We start from the raw sequence: 19,970 nt of genomic DNA, 5'->3' as shown, positions 1-19,970 counted from the left end.
TCCGTTCACTTCATCGGAAATCGAGGTATCCCACGGGTTCGGTTTCATCCGTATACAGAGTCAATGCCACATTCAAATCTTGATAAATCATAAGCTTATTGGGTAAGTCTAATCTTAGATACCTAATGAAGCACAACTATTAAAACAAGAACGTACCATAATGAGCACCTGAACTATCCAAGAAAAGAATGGTCATCTCGAGATGCCTAAAAGGACTTAGATATTCTACCCCTTAGAAATGAAGCACGTAGCGATAGGCAAGTAATAAAATAATAATGGTGATTCAGTAGCTACTTGAAGCAAATTGTGATTAGCGATAGTGACGCGAATACAATGCCACCATCTTCAATTAAACAAAAATTAGCGCGGCGTCACCTCCCATGAGCTGAATATCCTCATTTTTTATGGTCTTAGTATATCTTTTTTTTCTACTTGAACACAGTATAACAACAACAACAATCCGGTATAATCTCACTAGTGGAGTCTGGAGAGGGTAGTGTGTACGCAGACCTTACCCCTACCCTGGGGTAGAGAGGCTGTTTCCGATAGACCCTCGGCTCCCTCCCTCCAAAAACTCCCCACATTGCTCTTGGGGTGACTCGAACTCACAACCTCTTGGTTGGAAATGAAAAGTGCTCACCACTAAAACAATTCATTTTTTTCTACTTGAACACAGTAGTTATTTAATTTTTAAAACTTGAAATTCTTGTTTGATGGTAAAAATTTAAAGAATAGATTATTATTAAAATCGTTAGAATGTTGATAATTTGTGCTTAAATTTTAGTTCTGACACATATTTTAGTGATTTACTATAAAAATCTAAAAACTCTATTGTTGGACCTTAGAAAATGTAGAAGAAGACAAAGTGGGTCTTTTTTGATTTGGTGTTATTCGACTAAAATGGTGATTGGGGATTGTTTGTGTTGGTATTTGGAAGCTTTGTTTCAAATTTGAGATCATTTTGGAGTAGATTTGGGGTGGTTTGATCGAAATTTAAGTTGCAAATTCGAAGAACACTTTATTAAAACAACCAAAAAAAATAATAATCCAGTAGACTTCGATGAACAACTTAACAGATAGGTAGACAAAATATAACATCAACTCTACCGACCCAGTAGAGAAATTCCTAAAGAGCAAAAGTATGATAATCTGGTAGACTAGGCTAATGAACAATTTAACAGGTAGACAGCGTAATAATAGTATCAACTCTATCCGATTGGTAAAGAAATCCTGAAAAACAAAAATATGACAATCCGGTAAACTTTGACAAAAAAAAATTTAATCCCACAGAAAAACCTCTGAAAAGCTTGTGCAGGTCCGGAATCATTTTTAAATATCGCCATTTTTGGGACATTCCGCTAAGACCGCCTGAAGAAGCCCTTTTGTGTCAATCACCCTCAATTAAAGGGGCTGAGAAGGGATGATACGAAGCAGCCCGTTAAACTAGCCGACATAGCAACAGGTGTTCCTAGCGGCCCTCCATCAAACAGAGAGAATAGCCGCTCTTGAAATGTTTAAGTTTAAAGAAGTTGACTGCTTTGTCATACAGCAAGAGCGAAATTTGAATCAAAAGAATATGAACGGGAATGAGAAAATGTGCAAATACTCTAAGAAGCCTAGATATCCTTAAAAGGATATTTTAAGACATTAGGCTCTGATACCAAGTTTGTCACGCCCCGACCTCGGGGAGCGCGACCGGCGCTCAATCGAGATAACCCGGTCGAACAAGCCTACTTAATGCCTTATATCCAATCTTACCCATGAACAATATAAAATGATTTCATTAATTCGACAATGGGGAGGATCATATGAACAACACCAACTCCTTATCATTAGTTACATCATTTATAAAGTTCAAAATACATACACTCTCATAGTTTGAAGCGGAACGTGTGATACAAATACAACATTACTAGCTTGACATCCCCAACACCAATACACAACCCACACTATATCTACGGAGCCTCTAATAGATAAAAAAGAGTACAATGATAGTGCTAGTAACAAAGCTCCGGCTATACCTCAAAACATGAACAAGGAACAAAAGATATACGACCCCGATATGAATTGGGACTACCGAGTGAGCTAGGAAGAGGGTGTACCGCTATCAATGATCAAAGCTGCCTGCTGTGGAACCACCTGCATCCATTAAAGATGCAGCGCCCCAGCAAAAGGGATGTTAGTACTGTCGAATAACACTAGTATGTATAGCTAAAAGTTCTCTCGATAGAACGAATGATAACACAAGGAAGGACAATCATAAAATCAATTGGAACCTCAAACAATACCAAAACATCAAGTTAGGACCAAGACAAGTTTTCAAGTAAATTTTCATATTTTAGGTTGGGAGATCTTAGCACCGATATACCACCGTGATTTTAGCACGGAGTCCGATCACGACCCGATCAACTAGACCGTCTCACCCAAAGATATCAACCACAATCACAATCATTACCTAAATCTCAATCATTGTTTCAATCGTAATCTCAAGAACAATCACCACCATGTGTGCGACATGACGCCCGATCACGACTCGGCCGGCTAGGCCGTCTTACCACGCCTCGAGCTTTTTACATTACTATAATGTTCCGAAATTCTTAGCCACTTTGATCTCTTTAGAGATATAGCAAAATTGAACACAAATTAGGATGGAGTTCATAGTTCCAGCTCATTTGAGTATTATCAAATATTAGGTATGCATTAAGGTTTTAAGGTCCTCCTATGGTGGATTCCTTCATGCCCAACCCAATATCTACCCTTTTCTAACTCAACAACCTTCCTCCAACTTTGTTGGTACATGCATGCATAGATAAGACCCCTACATCTAAGAATTACACTCCCCATTATCCATCTTCTACCCCAAACTCGAAATTAAAGACTAGGGTATGGAACCTTACCTCTTGGATAAAGACTTTGTGACTTTTTCTTGTGAGTTCTTAAAGACTTGAGCAAGGATCGGTAAACAATAAGCTTAGGAACTTCTCCTCTCACTCTAGATCACTCCTCATCTCTAAATATCAGTTAGGACCAGCAAAAATAACCCACAAGTTGTTTTTATGAAAATGGGATCGAGTGAAAATTTTCAAACTTAGACTCTACGAAGTCGGGTCCTACGGTCGCAGACCGAACCGCAAAACAGGTATGCGGCCTGCAAATGGGACCACAGAAAAGGGTCCCAAAACTGGGTTGTTCAGGTTGGGTATGCGACAGGTTTACGGTCTACGGTCGCATAATGGACCACAGAGCCTCCTTCCGAAATTTCTCATGTTGGCTTCTTCAATGAATGTGCGACCCACGAAACGATTATGCGGTCGTACAATTGACCGCAAAATATCATCCCAAATTTGCCGAGTTCCCTGCTTCACTCTGCGGCAGATCTGCGGTCCGCAGATCAGTTTTGTGACCGCAGAATGGACCGCAGAAACGCCCTACTCTGCCAAAAAAAAATTCCAACTCCCCAATGCGTTGTTCAACACAAAAGGTTTGTACCGCGGCGAAACCCCAGGTTTTAGGTAAACTTTTATGCGGCTTTACATCCTCCCTTGCTTAATATCATTCGTCCTCGAATGAGGGTCAAAATTCGTCATTAGAAACCAATGTGACTCAGCTGCTATTTCACACACCAGCAGTTCCAAATTTTGACAAACTCCTCAAATTTTGCCAGAGTTTCCTCTGTAACTGGGCATATCCACCTGTCAGAGAATCCCAGAAACCAACCCTAACAACATATACATGAACCAACGACGCAACATAACATAAAAACAATACCAAACGTGGCCTCACGAGCAGTATATTACCAAAAAGGAACACCCTTAACATCAACTGTACAAATGATACATAATTCAAAGAGAACAATTTCATAGAATCGATTACATAGCTATTCAAATAAATGAGGGTACTTCTTCCTCATCTCTTCCTCGGCTTCCCAGGTGGCCTCTTCAATCTGTTGGTTTCGCCATAGTACTTTCACGGAGGCAATTTCTTTATTTCTCAGCTTACGGACTTGCCTATCAAGAATGGCAACTGGGATTTCTACATAAGTCAATTCCTCGTTAACCTCAATAGCCTCAACTGGAACAATAAGTGATGGATCTCCAACCACCTTCTTCAACATGGATACATGGAACACTAGGTGCACTAAAGACATCTTTGGAGGTAGTTCAATCTTGTAAGCCACGCGACTATGAATTACTCTATACGATCCGACATACCTCGAACTCAACTTCCCTTTCTTACCATACCGCATTATACCCTTCTTGGGGGAAACCTTCAAGAATACCCAATCATCCTCTTTAAACTCCAAATCCCTGCGACACACATCCGAATAAGACTTTTGACGACTTTGAGCAGTTTTCAATCGTTCTGTAATGATCTTAACCTTCTTCATAGCCTGATGCACGAGGTCTGACCCTATCAACTCTGCTTCCCCAATCTCAAACCATCCAATGGGAGATCTACATCTCCTACCATATAAAGCCTCAAGCGATGCCATCTGAATGTTAGCATGATAATTATTATTGTAGGCAAATTCTATGAGTGACAAATGATCATCCCAGCTACCCTTGAAGTCAAGAACACAAGCGCGCAACATATCCTCAGGCGTCTGAATAGTCCGCTCTGCTTGCCCGTTAGTCTGCGGGTGAAAGGTTGTACTAAGATTCACCTAAGTATCCAAACCTTGCTGAAATTTCTTCCAAAAATTAGCCGTGAACTGTGCTCTCGATCTGAGATAATAGAAATCGGAGTGCCATGCAACCTAACTATTTCTTTGATATACAACTGAGCATATTGTTCTGTTGTGTCGGTAGCCTTAACAGGTAAGAAGTGAGATGATTTGGTGAGTCGATCCACAATTGCCCAAAACGAGTCATACTTACGAGGCGTGCGAGGTAGTCCCACCACAAAGTCCATATTGATCATCTCCCACTTCCACATTAGAATTTCTATGTTCTGTGCCAACCCATCGGGCCTTTGGTGCCCGGCCATCACTTGCTGACAATTTGGACATCTAGCCACAAAGTCCGCTACATTCCTCTTCATATCATTCCACTAGTGGACTTCCTTAAGATCATGATACATCTTTGTAGAGCCCGGGTGCATTTAATACCTAGAAGTGTGAGTCTCGATCATGATTCTTTCCTGGAGACCATCTACATTTGGATTACATAGTCGCCTTTGGTACCTTAGTGTACCATCATCCATGGCAAGAGAAAAGGCCATGGTCTTATGTTTATGAATCCCCTCCTTCAATTGTATCAACAATGGATCGTTGTATTACTTCTCCTTCACCTCCACCACAAGTGATGATTCGTCCCTATTTTGCACAATCACCCCTCCTTCACTAGAATCCGCAAGACGAACTCCCACACTAGACAACCGATGAACCTCCTTGGCCAACGACCTTTGATATGACTCCAAGTGAGCCAAACTGCCCATAGATTTTCGGCTAAGAGCATCCGCCACAACATTAGCCTTCCCCGGATGCTATAGGATATCGATGTCGTAATCCTTGAGTAACTCAAGCCATCTTCTCTGCCTAAGATTCAATTCCTTCTGTTTGAAAATATATTGAAGGCTCTTATGGTCCGTAAATATATATCCACATGGACCCCATACAAATAATGACGCCAAATCTTCAATGCAAATACCACTGTCGCAAGCTCTAAGCCATATGTTGGATAATTCTTTTCATGATTCTTGAGTTGCCTAGAAGCATGAGCTATCACCTTGCCATGTTGCATTAATACACACCCAAGTCTGGTCCTTGAAGCATCACAATATACCACAAACTCATATGTACCCTCTGGTAGAGTCAACACCGGTGTCGTAGTCAATCTTGATTTCAACTCTTGGAAGCTTCTTTCACAAGCATCTGACCATTGGAACCTTAACCACCTTCTGTGTCAATTTAGTCAACAGAGAGGAAAGAGTAGAGAACTCCTCTACAAATTTCCTTTAATACCCCACTAAGCCTAAGAAACTGCGAATCTCTGTTGGAGTTGTAGATCTAGGCCAATTCTTCACAACTGAAATCTTCTGAGGATCAACCTTAATTCCTTCTTTGGAGACGACATGACCCAAGAACGTGACAGATTCAAGCCAAAACTCACATTTCGAAAACTTTGCATACAACTTGTGCTGATATAGAGTCTGTAGAACTGTCCTGAGATGATCGGCATGGTCCTCTCGACTTCGTGAATGTACAAGGATATCATCAATAAACACTATCATGAAGGAGTCAAGAAAAGGCTTGAAGACTCGATTCATAAGATTCATGAAAGCTGCGGGGGCATTTGTTAGCCCAAAAGGCATTACCAGAAATTCAAAGTGCTCATACCGGGTCCTAAAAGTTGTTTTCGGAATATCCTGCTCCTTAATCTTCAATTGGTGATACCCGGATCTTAAATCAATCTTGAAGAAGTACTTAACACCATACAATTGATCAAACAAAACAATTATCTTTGGTCGTGGGTACTTATTTTTAATTGTGACCTTGTTAAGCTGTCGATAGTCAATACACATTCTTAGTGACCCATCCTTTTTTCTTACAAAGAGAACCGGTGTGCCCCAAGGCGACACACTTGGCCGAACGAAACCTTTCTCTAACAAATCTTTCAATTGTTCATTTAGCTCCTTCAATTCTGTCGGTGTCATTCTGTAGGGTGGAATAGATATATGTTGTGTGCCTGGCTGTCCCAAAATCAATCTCCCTATCTAGTGGAATCCCGGGGAGCTCATCCGGAAAGACCTCCGAAAATTCACTCACAACCGGCACGGACTCAAGTGTAGTTTTCTCAACATCGGTGTCCGTAACCCGGACCAAACGGTAAATACACCCCTTGTTAATCATTTTCGCGGCCTTAAGGTAAGAAATAAACCTACCATTCGGCACCACATCATCCTCATTCCATTCAATCACTGACTCATTTGGAAATTCAAACCTAATGGTTCGGGTTCGACAGTCAAGCTTAGCAAAACATGAATAAAGTCAGTTCATCCCCATTATTACGTCAAAATCAACCATCCCCAAATCAATGAGATCGGCCATAGTGTCCCGACCACGCACCGTGACAACATAATCCCTATAAACCAGCGCGGCCACAATAGACTCACCAACCGGAGTAGATACAGAGAACGGCTCATTAAGATGTTCCGGTTCTATCCCAAAATCCATATCAACATAAGGATTGGCATAGGACAAAGTGAAACTGGGATCAATAAGAGCATACACATCATGAGATTAGACAGTTAATCTACATGTGACAACATCTAAAGAAGCCTCTGAACTCTAGCGACCTTCATAGCATAAAAACGGTTGGGTCCTCCCGAACTTTCTGTACCACCCCCTGCGAGTGCTGGAGTGCCTCGAGGTGGAGGAGGTGTTGCGGATGTAGTAGCTGCAGAACTAGCTGGTTGTGTCGTACCCCTGTCCACATCCTGGCGGGACGAACGGCAATCCCTCTGAATTTGACCCCTCAATCCGCACCCATAGCATATGGGTAGGTTCATGTAGCAGATTCACAAGTGCATCTTTCCACACCTAGGGCATTGGGGCCTCCGCTACTACTGGAATCTCCCGCCAGGCCGACCCTGCTAGTAGGATCCCCTATTGCCCTGACCGGGCCTAAAACGACTCCACTGATGTTGACTGGGCCCTGATGGCGGTGCACTGACTGAAGATTGAGCAAAAGACTAGGATGGCCTTGATGACCCTCCCCTGAATATTGACCTACCACCACCACCACCCAAAGAACCTCCAAAGTTGCCTGCGGACCGGGCCTTACTGCTACTCTCTCGCTCCATTCTATTCTTCAATTTACGGTTCTCTATAGCTAGAGCAAATGCCACCATCTTCACATAGTTCATATCAGAATTCAAGGCAGTTGTAGCGGCCTCATTGATAACGAAGGGGCTAAGGCCCTGCACAAACCGGCGCACTCTAGCCTCCATAGTGGGCAAATTCTTGCTTTCTTCCTAGGTGCCATGTACTAAAAATTATAGCAATGCACGAGTTAGAGGAGGAACAATCTTACAATCAGCTTTATCGCACGATCTAGAACATCAGAGAAGGGTGTTATTCCTAAATGTCCATTTAGTCTCCAACTTATAGATGTGGTCGACAACACACCGATAAGAAGGACTCTACTAGACACAGCTCCGAGACATCCTAGGATACTTTAAAACCTTAGGCTCTGATACCAAGCTTGTCACGCCCCGACCTCGGGGAGCGCGAGCGCTCAACCGAGATAACCCGGCTGAGTAAGCTTGTACAATATCTTCTAACCGAATTCACTCGTGACTAAAGGAAAGATCAATTTCATTAATTAGACAATGAGGAGGATCATGTGAACAACATCAATTCCTTATCATTAGTTACATCATTTATAAAGTTCAAAATACAAACATTCTCATAGTTTGAAGCGTACGTGTGATACAAATACAACATTACTAGCTTGACTTCCCCAACACCAATATACCACCCACACTATGTCTACGGAGTCTCTAATAGATACAAAAGAGTACGATGAAAGTGTCGGCAACAAGGCCCTAGCTATACCTACAAACATAATACACAAGGAAGAAAAGATATATGACTCTGATATGAAGTGGGGCTCACCAAGTCAACTGAGAAGAGGGTGTATCACTATCAATGATCAAAGTCGCCTGCCGTGGAACCATCTGCATCCATTAAAGATGCAGATCTCCCGGCAAAAGTGACGTTAGTACATATGGAATAGTACTAGTATGAATAACTAAACACCCTCTCAATAGAAGGAATGATAACACAAGGAAGGATAATCATAAAATCAATGGGAGTCTCAAACAATACCAAAACATCAAGTTAGGAACAAGATAAGTTTTCAAGTAAATTTCCATATTTTAGGTTGGGAGATCTTAGTAGCACAATCTCCATCATGTGTGCGGCATGGCGTCCGATCACGACCCGATCGTCTAGGCCATCTCACCACAATGTCGTGCGGATCGACATCATCCTTTTCTATCAATAATCTCATCCCAATTAAGGGGAATATTCATATCACATCAATCGTATCCCATTAAAGGGTACAATCACAATTCACTCCTACATCGCCACGTGTATTTTCGGGGTTAGGTTATTTCAACCTACCCTTCCTCGATGACTAACGATACTCCCATGATATTTATTTATTTAAAGGATTGACAACTCATTTCATTATCTTTTATATATCATCCATTCCAATGGCACCAATGGCCATAACACAATGTCACTCTTGGCACGTTGGTCGTATTTCATATTTCATGTTCATCTCTTTCACTTTCAAATATCATCACAGATCATCAACAACAAAGCATTTCTATTCAAGACTTTAAGTCCACATATGAGCAAATAAGAATGTTAAACACATTGAGACTTCTTACACAACAACAACAACAACAACCCAGTATAATCTCACTAATGGGGTCTGGGGAGGATAGTGTATACGCAGACCTTACCCCTACCATGAGGTAGAGAGGCTGTTTCCAATAGACCTCAGCATCCTTCCCTCCAAGAACTCCCCACCTTGCTCTTGGGTGACTCGAACTCACAACCTCTTGGTTGGAAGTGGATGTTACTTACCATCAGAGCAACCCATCTTGTCCTACCATCAGAACAACAACCCCTCTTACACAATTTGGCATAATAGCTTTCATTTGAATCACGACTTGAAGTTATAACATTTAGACATGCAACACATGCTTCAAGCATATTTTTAAATAGAACATAACATAACAAGAACATTTGAAATACATATTGAACACATATCTTTTGACAGAGGGCTTATTCGGAATAATCAATTTATAATAAACAACTCGGGACTTACAAGGATATTATGGGGTTCAATTCTAAGAGATATGTTTAGCCAACATACCTAGCCTCGAGCTTTTTAAATTACTACGATATTCCGAAATTCTTAGCCACTTCGATCTATTTAGAGATATAGCAAAATTGAACACAAATTAGGAAGAAGTTCATAGTTCCAGCCCATTTGAGTATTTTATAAAAACTAGATGTGCATTAAGGTTTCAAGGTCCTCCTATGGTAGATTCCTTCATCCCCAACCCAATATCTACCATTTTCTAGCTCAATCACCTTCCTATAACTTTGTTGGTACATGCATGCATAGATAACACCCCCACATCTAAGAATTACACTCCTCATTATCCATCTTCTACCCTAAACTCGAAATTAAAGACTAGGATATGGAACCTTACCTCTTGGATGAAGACTTTGTGACTTTTTCTTGTGAATTTTTCAAGACTTGAGCAAGGATTGGTAAACAATAACCTTAGGAACTTCCTCTCTCACTCTAGACCACTCCCCCTCTTTAAATATCAGTTAGGACCAGCCAAAATAACCCACAAGTTATTTTTATGAAAATGGGATCGGGTAAAAATTTTCAAACTTAGACTCTACGAAATCAGGTCTGCGATCGTAGACCGGACCGCAAAACAAGTATGCAGCCCGCAAAGGGGACCGCAGAAAAGGATCCCAAAACTGGGTTGTTCGGGTTGGATCTGCGATAGGTCTGCAGTCCGCAAACAAGTTCTGTGGTCGCATAATGGACCGCAGGACCTCCTTCCAAAATTTCTTATGTTGGATTCGACGACAAATGTGCGGCCCACGAAACGAATATGCGACCGCACAATTGACCGCAAAATATCATCCCAAATATGCCTAGTTCCCTGCTTCACTCTACGGCGGATCTGCGGCCCGCAAATCAATTCTGCGATCGCAAAATGGACCACAAAAACACCCTACTCTGCCAAAAATTTTCTTCAAGTCCCCAACGCGATGTTAAACCCAAAAAGTCTATACCGCGATGAAACCCGAGTTTTAAGTGGAATTTTACGAGGCCTTACATGTTCACCCCTATGTTAACTTATAGAAGGCTCTGGGAAGGGTGAATCCATCTGATCATCTACAAAGCAATTCTTTCACCCAATTATATACTAGTATATTTCGTAAACAATTTTATCATAATCGGTTTACTCTCTTTACACTGTAGTGCGTTCCACCCAATTATATACTAGTATATTTCGTAAACAATTTTATCATAATCGGTTTACTCTCTTTACACTGTAGTGCGTTCCGGGAAATGTAATGGTTAAGACTTCACACTTGACAGTTGACATAGGAATACTTCAGAATTTAACACTCAAATGTCTCCCTCAGAATCCATGTTCCCTTTTTTTTTTGCTTATGATTCCCTTATAATTCAATTTATAAAAGTCACAACAATTTGTAACCGCATCATTTAACGAGGAAACTGAATAGCGGTTGTAAAGGACTAATCTTTACTAAATTTTACACCTCGACCAAGTGGGTTTGGAGCATTTCTGCGGATGGAGCACCACAATTCTTTAATTTATAGTTCTGCTACTGCTGAACGAGAACAACGATGTGTAAACCTTTAGAACAAGGCACTTATGCCATCAACGCAGTTCTGTAACATTCAGCTGCAAATGGATTTTGAGGACTGACTGAACCAAAATGTACTAGCAGTTTAGAGAAAACCAATTTTTTTTATGGGTAAACACAACACATAGACAGGAAAAAATATTATGATTAGTGAAAGAGAAAAAACTAGAGTAAACTACAATAATTTTTATGATCAAGATAGTAAATTACAATAATTTATTAGGGTTCAAGTGGTCATCAAGATAGAGAAATACCGCCGAAAGTTCAGTCTTCGCCCACAATATATGATGGGTAAATGGAAAACGCAAATATACCAATTTTTTTAAGAGTGCACAGATGCACCCAATGGGTTTACTAAATGAACTTCGTAACAGTTTATTTGCACACAAAAATGTACAAACGCAAAGCTCTTCAGTACTTGTCAATGTGCTCTAGGTTTCCTGAAATTTATCCCCAACAGTTCAGAAACAAACACAAAGCTGAAGTCTGTGGATGCAATGAGATAAATCAACATTATTAATTATGAATATTTGCCCTAAACAGTATCCAAACAACAATTTCCAAGTAACCAATTTATACTAATTAAAAAACAGTAAATTCAGCAAAACGCATAAAGCAATGCTAAAGCACTTCATCGAGAAAAAGCAAATCCAAACTACATTTCCAAATATAAAATTCCAGAATGTCATAGTTATATCAAAATGATCCTCAAGATGACATCCTCAAAACAAAATAACATAAAATTAACATAATATTACCATCAGTTGATAATTCGCATTCAATCGAGAGGAATCTCGACATCACCATCATCAATCTCTTGCTGCAAATCCTTAGGATCCTTCCCATCTACCGTACAACCAACTGATACACACGTGCCCAAAATCTCCTTCACTGTTCCACTCAAATCCTTCGCCATCGATCTTGGCTTCATCACCTTAGCGATCTCGATGACGTCATCGAGCGAGATGTTACCGTTATGCTTAATGTTTTTGGTCTTCTTACGGTCACGTTCCGGCTCCTTCAACGCCTTGATGACGAGTGCGGCAGCGGAGGGAACGACGGAGACTTTAGCTTGACGGTTTTGGACGGTTAGTTTTACAGTGACTCGGAGACCCTTCCAGTCCTTGGCGGTTTCCTTTGCGATGTCTTCACCGATTTTTTTAGGGGAGAGACCGAGCGGACCGATTTTTGGAGCGAGTGAACTCGCAGCTCCGACTTCACCGCCGGTAACTCGGACGAAAACCTCGACCACCTGAGATGGATCGAACTTGGGCGGCATTTTGGCAGCGACGGAGTTGGAATGAGCTAGGGTTAAGGTTCCGGGTGTGCTCTGTAGAGGGAGTGGCGAGTGAGACGAAATAGAAGATATAAAAGTAGGGTTTTTGCAAAGATACCGATGAAATGTCTTAGATGCCCTTTATGGGCCTGATGTATGTATAACAAAACTTGGGCCAAACCACTTCACAATAACATTTAGGTATTTTTTTCGAGGGATTTGCAGTCGTACCCTATATTTGTGCCACATTTTAACATGTATTATACTTTTAAAAATTATTGATTTGGTAGCCAGTTGACAAAAAATCCGTAATAATATGAAAATTGCACCCCTGATAGTATTAGCATTAGCATGCTACTTTGGAGATGACCTCATTCGCATTAGCATACTGTAAAACAAGCCCTGATAAACGTAGCAACATGCTAACGTTTGGAGATGATGTTGTTTTACAGTACCAGGGGTTATTCATTAGCATGTGAGATGGTGTAAAACTTCAGCCAATTACAAGGGAGCTGAAGTTGTTTTACATTGAAGCTAAAACTTCATGCTAATGCATGCTGAAGTTATTTATCCTGCAGTTAACAGTTTTGTCATGAGTTTTATCCAAAATTTCAGTCTAAACATGATGAAGTTATTTAGTTCATTTGCTAAAATTTCAGACAAAACATGCTGAAGTTATTTAGTTCATTTGCTAAAACTTCAGACTAAATATGCTTAAGTTATTTAGTTCATTTGCTAAAACTTCAGACTAAACATGCTTAAGTTATTTGTTCATTTTCTAAAACTTCATGCCAAAACATGCTTAAGTGATGTCCTGCAGTCTACAGTTTTATCAATAGTCCTGAAGGGCAAAATCGTCTTTTTAAAATACTTTTAACAAAAAAATAGGTGCGGATGCAAACGGAAAAACTTGGGTATAAGTTAAAAGGGGGCGACCAAATAGGGCGCCCCATGCAATTTTTATATTTTTTCCTTCCTATACAATATTTGAAACTTATTTACCAAAATTGTCTTAGTTTTGTATATTACCCACCCTAAACAAAGATTACTTAAAATTGTATACAATCCATTATTAGTGCCTTAAATTAGGAGTTTAGTTACATCATTTCCCTTTTTTCTCTCCTCTCCTCTTTCCTCACTGCCGCATCTCTCATCATTTTTTCTTTCTTTCTTCATCTCTCTCTCTCTCTCTCTCTCTCTCTCTCTCTCTCTCTCTCTCTCTCTCTCTCTCTCTCTCTCTCTCTCTCTCGCCGTCTTTCTCTCTCAATAAGTTAAGCCTAAAAGTTGTCTTCTGTCAATCAACCTATTGAAGTAACCTCCGGATCATAGGGATTGAAGATTCGAACACTAATCTATCATAAAGCTTTGAATTCGAATTTGAGTTTTCAAAAATTATTATTTGTTTAGATTGGGTGTTGTTGCAAATAATTGGGAATATTGTTTTGAGTTTATATTTCAATTTTGAGGGCGCTTGGTGAAAATTAGACTTGGTTTTGGCTGAATTTCAGATTGAAACTCGAAGAAGAAAAAATGACATACAATATATTTACGAAAGTATAGTAAAGTTGCAATATACTTACGAAATTGTAGTAAAGTTGTAGTATAATTGTATATAAATTGTATTATGTTGTAGTTATATATATTTTTTTATTTGAATATTGTATGAAAGTTGAAAAATAGTTGTATAATGTATGAATCGTTGTATAAAATTTATATTTAAGTTATCAATACAATCTTTTTACATAAAGTTAGCGATATGTATCAAAACTATAAGCGTTTGGAATAATATTTCGTCGTCTGCTTCTTCAGGTAAAGCGGGAGGTATCCCTCCTTTCATCTTTCGGGCGAAAAGTTTGGTTTAAATTTTCCTCTCTATGGTCAAATCCAAGCAGAAACCTTTTTAGAAAATCCTCGCCCTTTTATAAAGTATGATTTCCATAAGTATCTTTTAAAATTTGGAGAGTTAGTGTTGTTGGCTTTGGGATGGATATGAAGGTCTTCTAGAATCACTTCTTAAGGTCCTATTGGGTATAGGATCGGGAGGAGGAGGGGGATACATTAGAGTTTGATGGAGTTGCTAAATGATCGTAATATTGTTGATAGAGGTGTCTCATTTGCTTTAATCTATCACAAATTACTGAAACCTATTTAAATCAGCACTAAAATGGATACATCGTACTTACAATTAATATTATACAATTTGATAGTATAACGACATACACATTTAGAAATAAATTTCGTACAAATTTAATACAAATTGATATATCTACAACAACATACATACTAAAAATATTTTTCATACAACTAATTATACAGCATGCATTTATTTACAGCTTATCTACAACCTTCATACATGATTTTTACCCAGTTAAAATACATCTACAACATCATACAACTTAAATACAATTTTCATACAAATTTTATACAATATGTCATTTGTATATTTTGTATCTGATTTGTATATATTTTGTATGTGGTGTGTGTTTCTTCCTCTCTAAAATTTCAATCAAAACTTTCTCTCTTAATACAATTTTGAAATATATCAACAATTTTATGTAAAAAGATAGCATTGATAACTTAAATACAAATTTTATACAACGATTCATATATTATACAACTATTTTTCAACTTTCATAAAACATTCAAATAAAAAATAAAATAATATATATATATAACAAAATACAATTTACATACAATTATACTACAACTTTACTATAATTTCGTAAGTATATTGTATGTCATGTGTTCTTCTTCGAGTTTCAATCTGAAATTCAGCCAAATCAAGTCTATTCTTCACGAAACACCCTCAAAATTGAGATATAAATTCCAAACAATATTCTCAATTGTTTGCAACAACACCCAATTCAAACAAATAATGGTTTTTGAAAACCCAAATTTGAATTCAAAGTTTCAAAGCTTTTTAATGGCTGTCAATGGTGGAGAGTCAAACACTTTCAAAATTTATTGATTAACAATTTCAATTTGAACACCAATTGTGCAACATGAAAGGAAATTGCTAAGTAAAAATTCTATAGTAAAACGATTGAAATCCATTGATGAATTCCATTAAAAACATATACAACATGAAACGATAAAAAATATAGAACATCAGAGGAAGAAAAATTGAGGAAAAATAGAGAATGAGAGATTGAGAGACAGAGAGAGAGAGCAGAAGAGAGAGAGAGAGAGAGAGAGAGAGCAGAAGAGAGAGAGAGAGAGAGAGAGAGAGAGAGAGAGAGAGAGAGAGCGCAGGAGGGAGAGAGAATACAGATGGGATATAATTGATTCCTTATTCAATTCCTAATATAAAGGGATACTCATTTAATTTCTAAAATGTATATAATTAGTAAATTGTATATGCCTATGTAATTAAATTAAAACTTGAGCAGGGAGGGTAATAAAGTTTCAAATAGTATATTGGGCCAAAACCATAATTCTCTCATTTGGGCCTTGCCAACGTATTCTGTAAGTTAATTCTTCAATTATAAATGCTTTGTCGAACTTAATGGAAAAATGACATTGTATAACACTATATAGCCGCTCTCAAAATAATAGCCGAAAAAGTATATTTTTTGTATATTTTTGTATATATGTAGATTATGTATGTTACAAAAATTATATAAATTTTATACACTTTTTCAGTTGCTGAATATAAATAGTTTCTGGCGCGGGCTAAAAGTGAAAAAAGCCCGAACATTATGGTGTTTGGCCTCTGATTGTTGGGTTCATCTTTTTCTTTTAGAAAAGTTTTCATAACTACAAGTCCCAAAATATTAACTAACATTAATTACAACTAATCTCATAGTTACATTTGCTACGATATGTTGATATACCAAAAAGAATCTATTTTCAATTAATTATGTCTTTATCGATTCCATTAAGCACCCACCTAGAGAATGAGGGCATTTACTTCAAAATTGGTTTCAAGCTCAAGTCTACTTCAAGTTCACGTGGCATGATTCCTTTGTAGCCAAGGATATGTAGGCAGCTAAGATAACAGGGTTCAGTCACAATCTTTTTATTCATCTTTATTTTCTTTGAATAAGTGTCGGGTCAGAAATTAATTACGTTGATTACTTAAGTCTTTGCTCAAAAATACTTCGTGTTTCCAAGAAAAGAGGGGCAGCTGTAAGCACGTAAATTTTGACCCGCACAATTTTAAAATCATTTTTTGTATTCTTAGTATTTTATAACTTGAGTTATTATAGAATTTTGGCCTATTTTTATTTTTAACTTCAAAACATAAACTTGAAAACACAAAAATAAGTTCATTTTTCTTATTTCTATTTAATTAGGGTTACTAGCATTTTTGTAGGGATTTATCTTAATATTGTTATTCTCTATTTTCCTTTATTTTTATCTTAAGCATAATCTTAAAAAATAACAAAAATAGATTTATTTTAATATTTAGTCTTATTTTAATAGCTTATTTACTTAACTAAGATTAACTAATATTTAGTCTTTGTTCCACAAAAAAGAATTTTATTTTGAGTAATGAATTTTAGGATTTTCGCAGGCCCAATTTCAAATTTATCTGAGCCTAATTCCATTTAACACCTAAGCCCAACACAAACAAACCCAATTCCATCCGCCAAGACTCGCGAAAACCCATCAACCTTTCATAAAAAGAAGATGGAATCTTGGCCATCCATTTTCCTTTAGATCTTACGGTCCAGATCTTTTTGCTCAAACATATATAAGCTCTTTTAATCCCCAAACCCTAAATCTAGTTTTCCTAAACCAGCCGCACCCCTCTTTTCCACACCACTCTGCCGCCGCAACTCACCAAAAACACACCTAGATCGGGCGAGTTGGATCGTCGAGTCCGCTAGTCCCCACCCCTCTTGTCCTTTTCTTGCACGTCATCTATTTAACCATTTTTGCAGCCTGAATATTCCTTCCATGTGATTTACGAGTTTTTTTTTAATCTTTTTAGCACGGATTTTAGGTAAATGAGAGCGATCGGATTAGGGAATATAGAATCCACACCTTTCATTCATCCGAAATTCATTTTAAAAGAAAATTTAAATAAAAAAACGAGGGATTTTTATCCATTTCTTGGAGAGGAAGGCAAAACTTTCAGGAGGCTTTATATAGGTGAGAGCATTTTCCTATTTTGAGGGGATTTTCGGATAAAAGAAAGAGGGCTATGGTTTTGAGAGTTTCTTCTTCTCTATTTCTTTGAGATTACAGAATATATATGATAAAGGATGAATAGTGCATATTTTGAATATGTTTGTGTGTTATTTCTTGTGTGAGTTGCAGGAGTTTACACCGCTTTTGAAGTAAAAATATGCTCATTTCGTATTTCTTATGTGTATGAACAAAGTTATGCGGAAAAGTATTAAATAGGAGAAAAATTGGTGAAAAAAAAGCTGAAGAGAAAAGTCCCGGACAACGAAGCGAGGTTCACTTTGCCAAACCGTGACCGGAGCAGAAGAAACTAGAAAAATCCCGAACAACGAAGCGAGGTTCACTTCGCCAGACCGGGACCGGAGCAGAAGAAACCAGCTTTTCCAATCTGAAATAGGAGAAAGGAAATCCGCCCCATACAAACCCTAGTCGTTATAAATACATCCTAAAACATGATTTTGGAAGGAGAGACACTACTTTGGAAGGAGAGAAGACTTTGGGGAGGCAAGAACACGCTAGAAGCAAGTTGGAGAAGGATTCAACATCACGCTTTTCCCTCTTTCTTCCTCTATTTCTATTATTGGTTATGAATTCTAGTATTGTAATTTTGCATACTATTATGAATAGCTAATTTGTTATCTAAAGTTTTGATGGAACCTTTTGTAGGATAAATTCTTGTTATGTTTTTATATAATTGAGCCTTTGGATTTCTCTACTTGTTCAACTACGTGTTTGTTGTTATTGATTGAATGGCCATCAATTGACTGTGCCTATTTAGTGTGTATTGATTGAGAGAGGGTACACATTTAGGTAGTTGTTGAACAACATCACTCCTAACGTATATCACACATGGATAAATGTCACGACCCCAAATTCCCTCTGTAGGATGTCGTGATGGCACCTAGTCTCTAAGACTAGGTAAGCCATACAATGCGGAATAATAATAAATATCTGAAATAAATAAACTACAATTCAAACAATTTCAACTCCCACAACCCGGCAGAAATAAGTCACAAGCTTCTAAGAATTTATTCTCAATGTCTCTATATGTCAAGGTCTAAATAAAATATAAGGAAGCAACATAAAATGATAGAAGGGGACTCCGGAGTCTGCGGACGCTGGCAGATATACCTCGAAGTCTCCGTGCGCAAGTAACTCACTGACGTCTAGGCTGGTAAAATATGCCTGGATCTGCACAAAAAGATGTGCAGAAGCGTAGTATGAGTACACCACAGTGGTACCCAGTAAGTGCCAAGCCTAACCTCGGTAGAGTAGTAACGAGGTCAGGTGAGGCCCTACTGGAATATAATAATGGCATGGTAAAATGTTTATTAATTTAGTAAAATAAAATGACATTGAAAATGAATCAAATAGTATGTCACATTTAATGACACCAATTAATTGCAAATAATATCTCGTGAAAATCAAAACAGAATTTTCTTCAACTTTATGAAAATCACAATAATAATGAAAGGCAACTACGGCCATAAATGAATATCAACAAGGGCACTCCCGAGGTACCGCCTCGTAGTCCCAAATCATAAGTACATTCACAATATCTCATTTCCTTATATCACCGCGGGAGCCTTCACAATTTATTTAAAGAAAATATTTTTTCCGAAATAGCATCCCGCGTTTTAGCCACCCTTATCACACCGCATGACTTCTAGTAGTTTCCCTACTAGCCACGCGTATCAAGCCACCCTTATCTCACCGCATGCGTTTCAACACCCAGACCTTATACCACCGCATGCGTATCAATATCACAATATATCACAATTTGCACCTCAAGTGCTTAAATAATTTAACTTGCCAAAATAATTCAACAACAATATTTTTCCACAATAAAGAGCTCACGGCTCATGCCAAAATAAATCATCAGTTTACCACGATAAAGAGCTCACGTCTCATGCCAAAATAAATCATCAATAATAGTTTTCCACAATAAAGAGCTCACAGCTCATGTCAAAATAATTCATCAATAATATTCTTCCACAATAAAGAGCTCACGGCTCCCTCACAATGAGTATAAAAATATTCAGGAGTAAATAATTTAGGAAAATAATATTTCAAAATCTTTACTACGTTGCTTCAATATCAAGTTTAAAAATGTCAAACACT

The 19,970-nt window shown here is 38.2% G+C and overlaps 1 protein-coding gene across 1 annotated transcript; it reads right to left on the bottom strand.

Moving 5' to 3' along the window:
- Positions 1–12,051: 12,051 nt before the first annotated feature.
- LOC107763560 (large ribosomal subunit protein uL11) lies at positions 12,052–12,797 on the bottom strand. The gene has a single exon (XM_016582047.2). It carries the CDS (start codon positions 12,717–12,719, stop codon positions 12,219–12,221), a length of 501 nt encoding a protein of 166 aa, XP_016437533.1. The 5' UTR covers positions 12,720–12,797; the 3' UTR covers positions 12,052–12,218.
- Positions 12,798–19,970: the final 7,173 nt, after the last annotated feature.

The sequence above is a fragment of the Nicotiana tabacum genome, chromosome 22 (assembly GCF_000715075.1).
Source record: "Nicotiana tabacum cultivar K326 chromosome 22, ASM71507v2, whole genome shotgun sequence".
NCBI classification, from domain to species: Eukaryota; Viridiplantae; Streptophyta; class Magnoliopsida; order Solanales; family Solanaceae; genus Nicotiana; species Nicotiana tabacum.
This window is presented reverse-complemented; position numbering and strand designations above follow the sequence as displayed.